Source organism: Chanodichthys erythropterus, chromosome 16 (assembly GCF_024489055.1).
Source record: "Chanodichthys erythropterus isolate Z2021 chromosome 16, ASM2448905v1, whole genome shotgun sequence".
In the NCBI taxonomy this organism is placed as follows: domain Eukaryota; kingdom Metazoa; phylum Chordata; class Actinopteri; order Cypriniformes; family Xenocyprididae; genus Chanodichthys; species Chanodichthys erythropterus.
In genome coordinates, this window is record NC_090236.1 from 30389251 (window position 1) to 30407803 (window position 18553).

Below are 18553 nucleotides of genomic sequence, written 5' to 3' on the forward strand. Positions count from 1 at the left end.
CTAAAGGGATATGGTGATGGGGGAAAATAATGAAATGGGAGAAAAGGTATATATTTTAATGCTTTTGCATTCTCTCACAAAAGTTTTGCATGCATTCGCAAAGAACTCAAAAGTTTTGAGAGTTAATGCAAAGTTTCTTGGAGGAACGTAAAACATTTGTGAGAGAATGCTAAAACATTAAAATCCCTTCATCATTTCCCTTTAAGAGCTTCTGTAGCACATGTGACCCACAACAAAATAACAAATATACATGCAATAAGGGATGCAGTTGTTAGAAACTACTTTCGACTGGTTCGTCTCTGATGATTGTGCCAATGTAGTTTATATAAGTGATTAAAAATTACTTAAATATATTATTTCTGTTTGATATTGACAGCTGTTTAGGAATTATTATATGGTGGTTATTTATCTCCTTTTTTTACTTTACTGTACTGAAAGGCTTAATAGGTAGTCTAATGTCTACTGCTACTTTATTATTTTAATGGTTAAACTAATCAGGAGCAAAATAAAAATATTAATGTTTATATATATTACATGATATAAATGTTGATTTTTTTTTATTTATTTTAGTTATTACATTTTTGTTCCTGAAATCCACCCTTATGCTGGGATTTTTTTTTTTTTTTTTTTTTTTAATATATCCCAATCTTACTAAAACGTTTTGAACAACACACACTGAGGATTTGATTCAGATCAAAACCAAGACAGGACTTTGTGATCTAATCTGATTTCAGAATTCTTTTGAGCAACCCTTTTTTTTTTTTTTTTTTAAGATTTGATCCAATCCGATAGCCGAAATCAAACAACTTGGCCCTTATTTAAGGGATTAGCTGTATTATTTCAAGTCATTTGATGAGAATGATGGATGTGTTGGTTTTATTTCATTCCATTCACACAGTGTGTCTACAGTTATGTAACACTTCAGAGCATTTATTGCTGGACTATAAACAAGTGCCAAACAACGTTTAGGACTTGGAAGATAAAGCAATTCTCCCATAACAGGACAGAGAGGTAAGTATGCAAAGCTGCTTATCATGGTTAGCACAGGCGCCAACACCTATAATGCAAGTGCTGTAGTGAAAACTGATTGAAAGCAAGTCATTAAAAAGTCCCACATTTTATGACTATTCAGTTTTACATAATACTTTCTCAACTGAAGACACCACACTGAATACTAATCACAATACACTGCAGCCTGAACATTCAAACCATGGCAGAATGCAGACACAAAATACTCTAACCATGCCAGTTATGTCATATGCCATAATTAGGATGTTCACCTTGCCAGTTAGAAGGTGATTTACAGTGAGGAAAAGTTTTCACATAAAAAAACATTCCCCTTAGAATGGTGAACAAATTATGGCCTAGCCTGAGAAATCATCGTCTCACTGTGGATCACATGACTAAGCCTGTTCTCTAACTGTATGTTCTTTAAAGGTGCCATCAAACGTTTTTTTTTTACAAGATGTAATATAAGTCTAAGGTGTCCCCTGAATGTGTCTGTGAAGTTTCAGCTCAAAATACCCCATAGATTTTTTTTTATAAATTTTTTTAACTGCCTATTTTGGGGCATCATTAACTATGCACCGATTCATGCTGCGACCCCTTTAAATGCTCAGGCTCCCCGCCCCCGGAGCTCGCGCTTGCCTTGAACAGCATAAACAAAGTTTACACAGCTAATATAACCCTCAAAATGGATCTTTACAAAGTGTTCGTCACGCAGCATGTCTAATCACGTAAGTACAGTGTTTATTTGGATGTTTACATTTGATTCTGAATGAATTTGAGGCTGTGATCCGTGGCTAACGGCTAATGCTACACTGTTGAAGAGATTTATAAAGAATGAAGTTGTGTTTACGAATTATACAGACTGCAAGTGTTTAAAAATGAAAATAGCGATGGGTCTTGTCTCCATGAATATAGTAATAAATGATGGTAACTTTAACCACATTTAACAGTACATTAGCAACATGCTAATGAAACATTTAGAAAGACACTTTACAAATATCACTAAAAATATCATGTTATCATGAATCATGTCAATTATCATTGCTCCATCTGCCATTTTTCGCTATTGTCCTTGCTTGCTTACCTTGTCTGATGATTCAGCTGTGCACATCCAGACGTTAATACTGGCTGCCCTTGTCTAATGCCTTGAACATGGGCTGGAATATGCAAATATTGGAGGGCGTACACTAGGGCTGGGTACCGAACTCGATACTTTTTAGGTACTGATCGAACTGCCTCGATACTATCGAGTATCGAAAAGTGTCTTGTCATTCGGTACCAAATTTCGGTGTCAGAATGGAGCCGAGTAGAGGGGCGGAGAAATGCTTTCGCTGTCTCGTTGAGGAGCAAGTAACGTTGCGCTACATTATTATTTATATTTAAATATATAAAACTATATGCGCGAGAGAGACCCTATGTGCGAGAGGGCGAGTGAATCAACGGTTTTGTTTTCAGTTTATCTCCGAATGGACGGGTGAGAAACGGCTGTTTATCAGCCGGTTCACTACAGATACTGTTAACAGAAAACAAAAGTGTCGCACTGCCTGCAGAAACAGCGGAACGCGCAATGTTTTTAGACTAGTTATGGACAGGTACAACACACAGCAGCTTAACATCAGCGTTCGTCCCTCAAGTCTATGGAAACACGCGACCGGTTCGTGACGGCCTCTAGTTCGACTGCACGAGCACAGGCTCTGCCTCTGGCTCCAGAACGCGAACAATTCTGCTGAAAAAGGGGTATCAGCGTCCTCCTGATACTGCGGATAATCTGCGGGTCGGGCCAAGTAATAAAAAAATAACATTCAAATGAATTGCCGGTGGATGAGAGATGAATCATTAATGTGTTGATTTTAACAAAGACACAGAACTCTTATTTCACGGTAAGACGCAACGAACTTGCGTCACTCTTACTTCCGCTTTGGTCTTGTTGATAATAATTAATTTTTTTGAAGAAGAACAATTGCTGAGTGATTTAAAAAGAGCCTCACATACTGAATTTTTGCATTGAAAACTAAACTTTATTAAAACTATTTGCACTGATTTATTGTGTTGGGTAAATTTGATTAATTTGTGTTTTTTTATTATTATTATTATTCCCCGCAGTGGCTCAGGAGATGAGTCTTTGAGTCTGAAAAAAAGTCAACAAAGTTAAAATATAAAACCAAAGGATTTTTTTTGAGGTTATGTAATCTTGTTTAAACAGATTTTATAAAATTTGTATCGAAAAAGGTATCATTTAGGTATCGAAGTCAAGGTATCGGTATCGTCTCGGTATCGAAACTTTTTGAGCGATACCCAGCTCTAGCGTACACCCCGACTGTTACGTAACAGTCGGTGTTATGTTGAGATTTGCCTGTTCTTCAGAGGTATTTTAAACAAATGAGATTTATATAAGAAGGAGGAAACAATGGAGTTTGAGACTCACTGTATGTCTTTCCATGTACTGAACTCTTGTTATTTAACTATGTCAAGGAAAATTCAATTTTTGATTCTAGGGCACCTTTAATCAATATTTCTCTAACTATTTGTTTAAAAAAATAACTAAATAAACAATTATATATATTATTTTCAGTCAAAAGTTTGGAGTCAGTAAGATTTGTAATGTTTTTGAAAGATGTCTCTTATGCTCACCCAATATTATGACCATTAATAACTGCATTCTATTTTAATATATTTGAAAATGTAACTTATTCCTCTGATGGCAAATCTGAATTTTTAGCAGCTGTCACGTGATCTTTCAGAAATCATTCTAATAGATCTAAATAATTCCAATTAATCATGATTCTTTGATGAATAGAAAGTTACATGACTTCAGTTAAAAAAAAACATAAAATTTGTAACAATGTTATGTCATCTTTTGATCATTTTAAAACTTGTCAGTTCCTTTAAAAACATTCTTACTGACCTTTTGAATGTTAGTATAAATAACTGATTTTGTATGTGGAGTACTGTACCGTTTATTTTGCCTTATTACATTAGACGCTTCCATTATGTTTTGGTAAAGTTGTTACTCGTATATGATGAGGATTTCCTCTTTTTTGTCACATATAGCTGTGCATCTATGGCTGATTATTCTCTCAGGAAGAAGCACACAATGAATTTATTGTCTGGCCATTTAATGACCCCATAAATAGTAGATTTTGTGTGTCTACATGGCATGTGCCTGCTATACCTAATTCTCAAGAGTACACCTCTCACAAAAGAGGCAGAGGAATCAACATTTACTTGCAGAGGAAATCAAATACGCATGAAGCCAGGCTGGCAAATCCTTCAACCTCTTGAAATCATGCACTTATAGCTTAGTGGAGTGATGAGACATTAGTCAAACACAGTTTGAAGTCCTGTGTGTGATGCGTTTAATGTGAAACTTCTGATAAAACGACAGAGTGAGACTTTCAAATGTGTTGACAAATGGCTAATGCTGTCAGTCAGCATGTCCATACCATAATGCTTAAGTTTAGTTTCGGAGATACAGGTTTGTCATCCAGTCCCATGTGCATAAGCAACATCTGTAAGTGGAGGGAGGATATCCTCTCCATAAAATGACCTTACATGCTTGGAAAATGACAGACAATGCCTGGACTTTCTCCAGTGGTTGCCTGTTTTATTGAGGAGAGTTTTCCGAGGAAGTGAAAGGATAGGGGGAGTTTTTTATTAATCCATACACTTGGAACTGGATAACATTAAAAGACCATTAAGTGGCGAGTTTTACACCGGAAGAAACTGGATGTAAACATAGAAAGTTACCCAGAGGGGCTTTTCAAGGCCACTGGAGATAATGTTAGTTCATTTTTTCTTCATCTGAAGTAATTAAAAGACAATAAAAATATAATATAGAGGATAAATGGATGAATGAAGAGATGCTTCAACGATGCTAATAGATTTAATAAACAGTGATACAAGTACTGTGATACTAACACAAAATATGCCATTTATTCATTGTCATGTCTTATAGCACTTTGTGCATCACAAATTTTGGTCCACATTTTTTTCTTTTTTATACAAAATATACACTACTGTGCAAACGTTTGGGGCCAGTGAGATTTTTAAAAAATCTCATACATAAAACGGTTATCTTCAATTGCATATCTTAGATCACAAGAAATACTACATTAAAATAAAGTGTTAAAAAAACCTTAACCTTACACTTGAGATCATTTGCCAAACAATTGCTAAGGATGTGCATGACAACGCATCCTCCACGTTCCACGTTCCACGTATCTATCTGTATGTATGATAGCTTTCAGAGGAGTGTGAACATTTTAGTCCAACAACAATCAGGCATTCATACATAATCACCACAGGAACAGCTGGCTATCATCAGTTATCTATGACCAGTCAGCAGCATTAACCATGGCCTTCCTCTCGGGGGCCGTCCAGATGCCTGATGTTGATCACACACCAAGCATGTTTTTTTTTTCTTTTTCTTTTTTTCTCTCGAATGGGTGGTAAAAATGGAGGGAACATCTCTCTTCCGGTCAGAGGTGGGAAGCACCCTGTAAAAATGTTTCATTTTTCCTCTAGTACAGATGTAAGTTATCACTCCTTCTCAACATCCCTCATTCACAATATGTGACACCTTCCGCACAAAAATGAGAGAAATGATTTATATTCTCTCGTGCAATATATTTTACGGGGAATAAGTGCAAAGGCATGCAAACTGGAAACATTTTCATCTTCATCGGTCTGACCCTCTTCAGTCTTGTTGACAGTGTGATTTTTTTTTTACAATGTCTTTTTAAAGTGTCTATTTTTTCATAAGAGAGCATTGGGCTGTGGATAGGTCAGGTCAGGAAAGTCACTGGACTGATAAAGGGCTTTAGTGGACTCCTGTTAAAGAGATTTTCACTGAGATGACACCTTAGCTGGCATGTTAGAGTCCGACAGGGACTAGGCCTGGAGAAAGACCAACATAAAGCACAAATCTCACCATAAGTTGTCTGTGTGTGGATCATCTCAGTCCCATTCTTTGTACTACAAAATACAGGTCAGAACATAAAGTTTCTCTTCTTTTCTCCTCGGTGAAGCTTATCCAGAAAGGGAGGACAGCAGCACAGTAAAGGATGAGTAATTTGCTCCACATTCCATAGAATATCTCTTGAATATCTCCTGAAGTTTCTTAGATGTCCTCATTAAGCATTAAACTCCTTCCCTAACAAGAAGCTTGAGACGCCAAATGGCTACCATGAGAGAGGAAATTAGATGGAATTACTGTCTGTCTCCCATTAGCTTCCCATGATGGAATGTGTCTGTCATATTCAATAATGAGGCAATAATTCTTTACAGTAAACCTGTTGGCACATTCACCAGAACAAAAATGTAATATTGAAGATCCATGGAATAGTCTGTTTATTAAGAATGGTTGTTTATAGTCAAGCTGATGTTTTGGGGGAGTCAGCACACGCCTGTCTTGTTGCATTTCGAACTCTGTGCCATTTCTCACTCCCCTACAGGTTCCATGAAAGATGGAAATTTAATTTGCACAAAACTTTTTACAGAGCATTTTGCATTGCTTGCAATATAAGTAGCATAGTAAAATATATCTAATATCTGTTTTTAAAGATTTGTGTAGCAGTTTTATTGTAAAAGAAACTTAATAAATGGCTCCCCTTAAATGTTCATGTCATTGCAGATTATTCATAATCATTGCAGATTTTACATGTGACCTTTGGATACACATCCACAACATAACATTTTTATTTATATGTCCACATGTCCTTCTGAACTGAGCGCTGATAACAACTTGGGTTGTCCTTGCCCTCTTTAGTCCGGATTACATGGCGTCCCAGTTTTCCAAAAAGAAGTTCAAATTTTGATTCGTCTGACCACAGAACAGTTTTTCACTTTGCCACAGTCCATTTTAAATGAGCCTTGGCCCAGAGAAAAGGCCTGTGCTTCTGGATCATGTTTAGATATGGCTTCTTTTTTGACCTATAGAGTTTTAGCCGGCAACGGCGAATGGCACGGTGGATTGTAGGGCTGCAACGATTAATCGCGATTAATCGTTTGCAAAATAAAAGTCTGTGTTTACGTAATATATATGTGTGTGTTCTGTGTATAATAATTATTTATATATAAATACACACACATTCATGTATATATTTAAGAAAAATGTTATATTTATATATAAAATATTTATGTTTATATGTTATATAAAATATATATAAATATATATATATTTATAATACATGCATATATTTCTAAACTTTATACCTGTATGTGTGTGTATTTATATATACATAATTATTATACACAGAACACATACATATATATTACGTAAACACAGACTTTTATTTTGCAAACGATTAATCGCGATTAATCGTTGCAGCCCTAATGGATTGTGTTCACCGACAATGTTTTCTGGAAGTATTCCTGAGCCCATGTTGTGATTTCCATTACAGTAGCATTCCTGTATGTGATGCAGTGCCGTCTAAGGGCCCGAAGATCATGGGTATCCAGTATGGTTTTCCGGTCTTGACCCTTAGGCACAGAGATTATTCCAGATTCTCTGAATCTTTGGATGATATTATTCACTGTAGATGATGATAACTTCAAACTCTTTACAATTTTTCTCTGAGAAACTCCTTTCTGATATTGCTCGACTATTTTTCGCCGCAGCATTGGGGGAATTGATGATCCTCTGCCTATCTTGACTTCTGAGAGACACTGCCACTCTGAGAGGCTCTTTTTATACCCAATCATGTTGCCAATTGACATAATAAGTTGCAAATTGGTCCTCCAGCTGTTCCTTATATGTACAATTAACTTTTCCGGCCTCTTATTGCGACCTGTCCCAACTTTTTTGGAATGTGTAGCTCTCATAAAATCCAAAATGAGCCAATATTTGGCATGACATTTCAAAATGTCTCACTTTCAACATTTGATATGTTATCTATATTCTATTGTGAATAAAATATAAGTTTATGAGATTTGTAAATTATTGCATTCCTTTTTTATTCACAATTTGTACAGTGTCCCAACATTTTTGGAATTGGGTTTGTATTAATACATTTCAAAAATTTTAGTTTTAGCTATAACAACACTGTATGTGAGTAATAATTCTAACAGTATAAACAACTGTTGAGTGGAATTGGCATTCTGACTCACTGCTTTGTAGAAATGATCTCAGTGTCAGAGCAGTGGTTTGACTCCCCACTGGAGGGCCTCAATGCCATGCAGTCAGCCCGGGCTAATAATGAGCCATCACACTGAGTGCTCTGAGACCTCTTTTGGCAAGGTGCAAGCTGTTTATGGGAAACAAATGGCCTGTTTGTAGCTTTGCTCAATAATTGCTCTCTTGGCCAGCAGCTGTCTAACTCTAAGCCGGTCATTGCCTTGACTGTGTTGCTTATCATACTAATTAATTGCAGGTCTCAAGCCAAGTACAGCCGCCCACTGAGTGTCCCTATCTAATCTGTATTCCTTTGTATATTTTCTTATGCCTTTAATCAAAGAGCCAGCAAGAAGCAACCAGAGGCTGTGCTCCCATGAGGATGTGGACGGCCACAACAGAAAACAAAGCAGCGCAGATGAGAGCGAGCAGTCAGAGTCTCAGTCCCCCCGCAGCGTGCCAAGGAGACACACAGTAGGAGGGCCTCGAACTGCTGGGGACGTGATCGTCATGCAGTCCTACAACATGGACCATAAGAAAGAGGCCTTTCTTGAGCATTTGAAACAGAAGTATCCCCATCACGCTTCTGTCATCATGGGGCACCAGGAAAGACTCAGAGACCAGGTAAGCAAGGCTAAATTAGGTTTTCAGCTTGGTCTAAAAGGGTTAGTTCACCCAAAAATGAAAATTCTGTCATTAATTACTCACCCTCATGTCGTTCTCATGTCGTTCATCTTCGGAACACAAATTAAGATATTTTTGATAAAATCGGATGGCTCAGTGAGCCAGCAATAACACTCCCTTTTTCAATGCCCAGAAAGCTACTAAAAACATATTTAAAACGGTTCATGTGACTACAGTGGTTCAACCTTAATATTATAAAGCGACAAGAATACTTTTTGTGTGCCAAAAATAACAAAATAGCAACTTTATTCAACAATATCTAGTGATGGACGATTTCAAAACACTGCTTCATGAAGCTTCGAAGGTTTACGAATCATTTGTTTCGAATCAGTGGTTCAGAGCGTATATCAAACTGCCAGAGTCACGTGAACTATTGACGTAAAGCCTCGTTTACTGAAATCATGGGATTTTGGCGCTCTGAACCACTGATTCGAAACAAATGATTCGTAAAGCTTTGAAATCGAACATCACTAGATATTGTGGAATAAAGTCGCTATTTTGTTATTTTTGGTGCACAAAAAGTATTCTCGTCACTCGTCAGGCCTCACTGAGCAACTGGTTTTTATAAAAAATATCTTAATTTGTGTTCCGAAGATGAAGAAAAGTCTGGAACGACATTAGGGTAAGTAATGACTCAGTTCACCCCAAAATTAAAATTAACTAGGCTATTTAATTACTAGAATATCAAAGTCGAATCAAAATAGAAACATCAAAATGAGATGGAAGCGATAAAATAATATAGCAGCAGACAATCACAAAAACAAAGGGTTGTCAATGATGTGAATTATTTTGGATACATCTTTTTTTAATTTCCATTATTTTCTCTGTTATTATAGTCAATTAAATTCCATGGTATTATATTTACATTTCATGGTATAATATTTCTATGAGCCAAAGTACCTTACAAGAACTTTTACAGCTGGTCCCTCATCAACACACATATTGATGCTATCCCATATTTCATCTACATAACACACTGAGTATCCCTCCCTTGATCTACACATCACCTCGCTTTTGACAGATTAAGGCGCACTGACATTTTTATTGCTGCTAGTTTCCGCTTGACATTTTCATTGTATCTTTGCCGGTCGGATAAGTTTGAATGTTGTAATCAAATAGCGTGAATATAAGATTAACGTTCATAACAGATTCAGAGGAAATGCAATACCTTGCCTTCTCCAGACGACAGCGCTCAAGCACAGCTGATATCCAGTGCTCTAGTATTTTTAAGTAGTGTTTCTATCATCAGTAGTTGCTATCAAACGCCGAGAACAAATACATCAGAACATACAAAGAGAAACCCACGTGCAGTGTAAAATAAAGCACGTTTATGTGTTATCTCTCGCTGCCGGCATATGCCGCAATTGACCAATCAGAATTAAGGATTCCACAGAGGGTTGAAATAAATTTAAATATTCAACAATAAATATCGGATATCCCCACCTATATTTTCAGAACTAACTGTCGCTAGGGCTTGTTAGTTGTAGTAAACAAGAAGGTGATGGAAAGGCACATTTCGCAACCTCGTCCATTGTAGCCCAACAAGTCTTTCAGGTAAGTTCGTGGAGGTGGGTGTGTCTCTGTGCAGACGCTGATGTCATGGCTTTCAGAGATCACCTCACACTGCAGGCAAACTTCTGCAGCAATCCACATCTACTCTCAGGCTTCTTGCGGTTGACATTTACTGTTTATTATCTGGAATATGTCCTGCTCCACTGTGTGAAGATTCAAGGTGGACGTTTTGCATCAAGGTATTGTGAATCAAACTAAAATGACATTTGTTTTACAGTGTCAGCAAATCAGTCTGTGTAAACAGTAGACTTGTCTCATCTTATTTTACTTATATTGTATTGGTTTTAAGTAGTTAAATAACACGTTCATAATGACATTAAACGAAATTATGAGCTTTTTAGTTAATGAATCAACGCATTGTCTTGTAAGTCATCTTGCGTAAACTGAACATGTGAACAGAGAAGTGGATATACTGGTTTTCTTTTGGATAAAAATACTCAAAAAGAGGGACGTTTGCAAAACAATATTATGACAGAGTTATCATATTATGAGATAAAATAACTGCTAGTCCATTTCTATGTATCACAGTGTTTTGAACATGTACCATAGTCATCTTTTTTGAAGAACTTTGGAGTACCATGCAAATACCATTGGAAAAGTATAATGTACCATGCTGTTACCATCTGATACTATCACTTTACCATGTTATGTGCACCTCTAGAGTACTTTTTGGAAGGGTTTCTTAAAAGTATCACTTACGCTCCCAGTAACTGGGTTCTTTCAATGCAATGTGTCTGTTGATATATATATATATATATATATATATATATATATATATATATATATATATATATATATATATATATATATATATATAATATTGCTTTTCAGCATAGTTTTGGTAAGTTTCTTTGTGGCTGGGCACAGACATGAGTAATATCATATCACGCCCCTGGCACTGAATAAAACTGAAGCCTATCCAGCAGGAGGGAGTGTGTCTTTCATCCTCCTTTTACTCTTTCGTTCTTTCTTTCTTCAATATTCTCCAGACCCATAGAGAATAAGGTATGATTTATCTGACCATGCCAGTGCTTTCAAAGACCTGGCATTAGACCAGCATGGTCTGTGGCCATTCATCTGCCTGTGATTAGAGTAGAGTGCAGTGAACCGTGCGACCTGCTCCCCTCAAGCCCACCTTTATGCTTTAAACTGCTGTTTTCAGGCCTCTTTCAGTTTCCCGGGATTGTGCAGGTAACGCATTCTGACAATGCCCGAGTGTAAGCGTATGTTGGCACAGCTTGGTTATGCATGTGGAATAGGTAAGCAATCTTAAGCAATCTTAAGAATGCGACCATATTTATTTTATTTAATCCACACAATAACATGTTGAATGTACAGTTGCATTATGCATGTCTGAAATTATCCCAGCTGTCATGCACCATTAATCTGGGCACTTTTTTTCAAGTCAACATAAAAGTCTATTATTTGCTCGTGCCGCGTCTGTGCACACCGGAGCGATTGTTAGTCGACTCACAATGCAACACCTGTGCAAAGATAACATCAAACTCATATTCATCACTTTCAAGTCTCAGCCTGGACCTTGAGAATGAAAGATTTTTGGATGTGCTTCCTAGTGAATTGCCAGAGCACTGTTTTCTGTCAGTCATCATAGTTTTTGACTTTGAAAACTTGTGCATTAATATATTTCAGTCCGGTGTCAGTGCAGTGGTTTCATGAAAAAAAATGAAGATGACCTCTTGCATTCTTAGGGGCTGTTCACACAGAATGCATTTTTGCATTCCGCTGGACTGTTTTTTTTTCCCATTGTTTTTCTATGTAAACATGCTAGACAGACATCTTTGACCATTTTTTGCGGTGTCTCACTAATGACACTAATAAATGTGGTTGTGTTAAAGGATTAGTTGACTTCAGAATTAACATTTCCTGATAATTTACTCACCCCCATGTCATCCAAGATGTTCATGTCTTTCTTCAGTCAAAAAGAAATTCAGGTTTTCGAAGAAAACATTCCTCAATATAATGGTCTTCAACAGCTAACAACGGGTTGAAGGTCCAAATTATAGTTTCAGTGCAGCTTTAAAGGGCTCTACACGATCCCAGACGAGGAATAAGGGTCCTATCTAGCAAAATGATCTGTCATTTTCTAAAAAACAATAAAATTATATACTTTTTAACCACAAATGCTCGTCTTGCACTAGATCTGCGATGCGCAACACAATAAGTAATCATGTTGGAAAGGTCACACGTGATCTTATTTTCCCCTCCAACTTCAAAATTGTCCGACATTGTTGTTTTACCTTTATTTTTTATAAAGGACGTTTGACTTAGTCTTTTCATGTTTGCTTTGTAAACACTTGCTCAATACTTCCGCTTACATCACGTGTGACCTTTCCAACGTGATTATGTAATGTATAAAAAGTAAAAAGTACATCATTTTTATTTATTTTTTAGAAAATGACACATCGTTTCACTAGTTAAGACCCTTATTCCTCAGCTGGGATCGTATAGAGCCCTTTGAAGCTGCATTGAAACTGCAATTTGGACCTTCAACCTGTTGGTAGCCGTTGAAGTCCACTATATGGAGAAAAATCCTGGAATGTTTTCCTCAAAAACCATAATTTCATTTCGACTTGGATGACATGGGGGTGAGTACATTATCAGGAAATTTTAATTCTGAAGTGAACTAATCCTTTAACATGCACTCAAGTTAAAATAAGTTCAACTTATAAAAAAAAAATGCATCTCTTAAGCTTACGGTTTCTTCCATTCCATTGCCCTTTGTATTCCGTTTTTGAATTCCATTGTACTTCTTTTCCATTGTGTTTATATGCAAAAATGCATTTGATGGAATTCTTTGACCCTTGCGGTTGCATCTTGCTTCATTTGCAATGTCTTGAAAAACAGGGTGCTCAAGTTAAAATAAGTTTTTGGGAGAAAAAAACTTTTCTTATTCCAGTGTCCTGCATTTTGTGTTTGCGCATTCCACTTCATGTAAATGTATTTGACTGTTGCACTCACACTGTAGCATCTCTCGCATGACACATCATAATAAAAAATCTATTTAAAATAAGCTCAACTTTTAAAAAACACTTCTCTAGACCTTGTGTTTTCTTCTGTTGTACTGCCCTGTGTCTTGCGTTTTTAAACAAAAGTCCCTCTTTTAACCATTTTTAAACTTTAAGGGGTTGTTCACATTGTTTTATGTTAACGTGCTAGAATTACGCGTTTTTGACCGTTGCGCTAAGTTCATCAACTTAGCTCTTTTTTTTCATTCCACTGCCATGCATCTTGCATTTTTAAAATGCAAAAACACATTCTGTGTGAATCACCCCTTAGGCTGAACCGGTTATGACCTTTACTATTTAGTAACTTCCAGACTTGCATACATGAGGAGTTTCGCATCTCTAAAACACACTACTGTCAGCAGAGATCCTCCCAAAGGTACAACAGTATTTTTTTTTTTTTTTAGATTTTCAAAACACAAGACTTCAGAAGTGTCTGAATGTTTGCAGATTTGTTCAGTCAAAACATGTTTAGACCACAAACAAATCTGCGGAGATGTGCGAAACCTTAGTAAAATGTACAAAATAATGGTTTGATTTAAATATAGTTCTGAAAATGTGCTTACAGAAATGTTTGAGACGCTTTCGGAAATGCCTGCGTCAAACACAGAGTCTAAGGTGTAATTGTGTGCTTCTCCCCTGACCTCATAATTGCGTTGTCACCTAAACCACAGTCAAAAATGAAGCAGTGCACTATATAAGAATTAAGTTCCTTCGGGTCATGCAGGGTGGTAATCTGGCAGGCGTGCATGTCAGAGCAGGTCAGTGTACATGCTGGCATTGTGATGAGACGCTCTCTGACTCAGTAGATGTGGCCTTCTGCCCGTCGCTTCTTCCTATTGCTGAGAATGGAGCAATGACTTCCAGCCTCAGGGTGAAAATCCATCCTCAGAGAACACGGCATATCCATCGTCCTGCGTGTGCCCAAAAGGTGTTATTGCGAGGACAACCACGTAGATGCACTTTGAATATAAATAGGCTACAAAGGATAATGCCGTTGCCAGAGCACACTAATTGGTCTTTGTGCGTTTACTGCTTTTGTTTCACTGGAGATAAATCAATCCATTTTCTTTTTTTTATGCGATCTAAATTACAGGACTAAGCCGTAATTGACTTGAAGACGTGTTGACTGTTGTATATCCACGTGCCGTGCAACAAAAAAAGGAGTCGCACTGCTTTTTATTTGGTAGTCGCCCTTGTCATTAGTAGATAATTGTTTTCATTTAATCTATTTTAGGCACATAAATTAAAAGTGTGATTAAATACTAAATTAAGGATTGTAATGTCATTTTTAGGTGTTTATTACCCCACTGAATAGATCTTTGTCTGTCCATTTAGCATTTCTCAGCCATCCTCTCTGACCTTTTGGTGGACTTTTATTGAGCATTAAAGTTTATGACTGTACCTCTGCTCACATCTTGACATTTAGAATGCCCCATGCAGTTAAAAAACTTGATTCCAAATGTTTACCAGATACTGACCAACAGTGTTGTTCTTGATAACTAAGGTTACGTTTACAAGACAATGATATGCTTAAAACGGAGAAGGGTGATCAATTTGACAATGGTGTCGTCTGTTGCGGAAAAACTTGGAAAAACTTCTCAGTTTTAAGCATATTGTTGTCGTGTAAACGTACCTTTAAACTAAAGCTAAAATTGTTCATTGAAATTGAGCTGAAGTAAAATGAAATTTAAATAAATTAGAATAAAAAAACCTAAATATAAAAATATTAATTGACAATTTGAAATGTTGCATTGGCAACTAACTGAAATAAAATAAGCTGAAGTTGAACTACTAAAGTTACTAAAAGTGAAATAAAAATCATTACAACGAAATAGAAATATATTTAAAAAAAATGACTAAAACTTAAACGAGAATGAAAATGAAAACTGAAAAACAGTACCTGTAAACAAAATTTGGAAACATTACAATTTTTTAATCTATTTGAAAGAAGTCTCTTATGCTCACTAAGGCTGTATTTATTTAATCAAATCAAATTTGTGGAAACAATGATAACATTCAAATATTTGTGGTAAGTTTAAAAAAAGATAAATTAATACTGCATTAAATTGATCAAAAGTTACAGTGAAGACATTTGTAATGTTATAAAATATTTATATTTAATAAATGCTTTGATACATTTTTAATAAATCAATTTAATAAATGCAAATAAATACGATTCATTGAACTTTCTATTCATTGAAGAATCCTGAAAAAGTATAACCATTTCCACAAAAATATTAAGCAGCACAACTGTTTTCAACATTGATAATGATAAGAAATGTTTCTTTAGCAGCAAATCAGCATATTAAAATGATTTCTGAAGGATCATGTGACACTGAAGACTGGAGTAATGATGCTGAAAATTAAGCTTTGCATCATAGGAATAAATAAAAAAATTTATTTGTAATAATATTTCACAATATTACTGTTTTTACTGTATTCTTTATAAATAAATGCACATTTGATTCAAATATTAAAGGTGCCCTAGAATTGAAAATTGAATTTATTTTGGCACAGCTGAATAACAAGAGTTTAGTACATGGAAATGACATACAGTGAGTCTCAAACTCCATTGTTTCCTCCTCCTTGTCTAAATCTCATTTGTTTAAAAAACAGGCGAATCTCAACATAACACCGACTGTTACATAACAGTCGGGTCATTAATATGTACGCTCCCAATATTGCATATGACAGCTCATGTTCAAGGCATTACACAAGGGCAGGCAGTATTAACATCTGGAGCTGTGCACAGCTGAATCATCAGACTTGGTAAGCAAGCAAGGACAACAGCGAAAAATGGCAGATGGAGCAATAATAACTGACATGATCCATGATAACATGATATTTTTAGTGATTTTGTAAATTGTCTTTCTAAATGTTTTGTTAGCATGTTGCTAATGTACTGTTAAATGTGGTTAAAGTTACCATCGTTTCTTACTGTATTCGTTATTTTCATTTTTTAAACACTTGCAGTCTGTATAATTCATAAACACAACTTCATTCTTTATAAATCTCTCCAACAGTGTGTAATGTTAGCTTTAGCCATGGAGCACTATGAAACTCATTCAGAATCAAATGTAAACATCCAAATAAATACCATATGTACATGGAAAACATGTTCCAAGGCACTTTTAATAAAATATAATACTAAAATAACACATCCCAAATCTTTAGGGTTTAATAATTCACACAAAAATATATATATTTTTGTGAAGTGATTGATGTTAGATCCAAATCTAAATTCTCTGTCTAACCTCTTCATTGATCATTTTGTGTTTTCTTGTAGATCAGGAGTTCTGGGCACAGTGTAACCCCTCAGTCTGCTGTAGGGGAGCCAGGGGAGCATCTCTCTTTGGCCTCCCTTGAGTCTTTGGAGGCCATGTCAGAGGCAGAAGCCCCCTCCGCCTTCACCCGAGGCAGCCGCTCCCGAGCGAGCCTCCCCGTGGTCAAGTCAACTAACCAGACCAAGGACAGGTCATTAGGTACAGTACTGACTCAGTGTTTTCACTTGTGGTTGTGTCTTTGATTTATTTGTCCTTTCTTCATTGTTGTGAATAGATATTTTGAAGTATTTTTGATTAAGTCAATTTGTAAGGCAGAGTTGATGTCAGTCAGATAAAAGTAAATTAAGTGATTTATTTGTCTCACTTTTTCTAATTTACACAAAATTATATTAAAATGCCAGTCAGTTATGTCTTAAATGAATGTAAACAGAATGTAAAAAGGAAAAAAACAGTTCATCCCTAATATATTATATATATTAGATAACCAATAAACAGAACCAATTAACATAGACAGAATGCAGTTGACACCATTTCCCTAGCACCCTTATTAGTCTATATTCTGTACTGTATGCATTTAGGGCACATTTATACAACTTCTAGTGTTACAGCTTACAGCTTTGCTTATTCCATAAGAGTACATATTATGGTATCAATCTCCTATTTTGTGTATTCTTAGGTTTCCTCTACCTACAGTATGGAGAAGAGACAAAACAGATCCGAATGCCCAACGAGGTGACCAGTGCAGACACCATCAGGGCCCTGTTTGTCAGTGCCTTCCCTCAGCATCTCACCATGAAGACACTGGAGTCCCCCAGCGTGGCTATATACATCAAAGATGACATCAGGAATATGTACTATGAGTTGACCGATGTCAGGTGTGTGTCTTGCACTATAGGTTCTCTTTTCATTGGGAGACTGTAGTGGCCAGGGTGCTATTTTTTTGCATGACTTATATAATGAATCTAAAAAGTGTCACATGCAATGCACAACATGTTAGATTATGTTGGATATCGCAAAACATTATCACAGACATTCCCTTTTGCAGTGTGGTTGCTTCTTAAGTGCAGAAAATTGCAGGCAATGCTTGATTTTAAGTACGTTCAAACTGTTGGGTGACTCCCTTTTCCACACCCTACTCTTCACTGGCCTGCGGCTTTCTAATAAGTCAGAAGGAATAGAAAGAGAGTGTGATCAGTCTGTTTTTCTGTATGTGTGTGTGTGTGTGTGTGTGTGTGTGTGTGTGTGTGTGTGTTATTTGGCAGAGGATGGGCTTGGTTTCTTAACAGGCTTTATAGTTATGAGGTGGGAGCTTGTGTTGACACGCTCTTAACGTTTCTGTCGCTGTGAGCTGCAGCTCATAGTGATAATGCTCTGTTATTTTCACCAAAACACTTTGGGTTCTTTAGCACCAAGAAAAAAATATATACATCATTATTCAAACATTTAGTGATAATAAGTTTTTTTTTTTTTTTTTTTAAGAAATTAATACTTTTATATATTTATTATTATTATTAATATATATAAAAATGTTTTTCTTTACAGGAACATCACTTCACAGTCTTGCCTGAAGGTGTATCATAAAGACCCAGCCCAGGCCTTCAATCACAATGCAAGAGCCAATAATGGAGATATTAGGGTGAGTGTGTCCCCAGTCCCACAGAACTGTCCCATTATTATACCTCTTCATGTTCAACTCAAAAATCATCATCAACTCAAAAAGCTCTTTTTCTTTTCAACACTGCTTGCAAGTATCTGTTGTTGACAGGTGGAAGGAGCGTGACGGATAAGGTTTTGCATCTGTTCTTTAGAGCTCAGAATTTGAAGCAAACACTTGCCACACCCATTAATTTTTGCTGGGGGCCAAATGA

The 18553-nt window shown here is 36.3% G+C and overlaps 1 protein-coding gene across 5 annotated transcripts in view; it reads left to right on the plus strand.

Moving 5' to 3' along the window:
• The window catches only part of si:ch211-207d6.2 (sickle tail protein homolog), a 71438-nt gene that overhangs the window by 28282 nt on the left and 24603 nt on the right, over positions 1–18553 (plus strand). For all 5 annotated transcript variants that reach the window (XM_067363228.1, XM_067363231.1, XM_067363232.1 and 2 more), the window contains exons 2-5: positions 8463–8743; positions 16688–16883; positions 17362–17560; positions 18228–18321. In XM_067363228.1, the coding sequence (XP_067219329.1) occupies positions 8463–8743; positions 16688–16883; positions 17362–17560; positions 18228–18321 (770 nt within the window). The remainder of the gene's footprint in view (positions 1–8462; positions 8744–16687; positions 16884–17361; positions 17561–18227; positions 18322–18553) is intronic.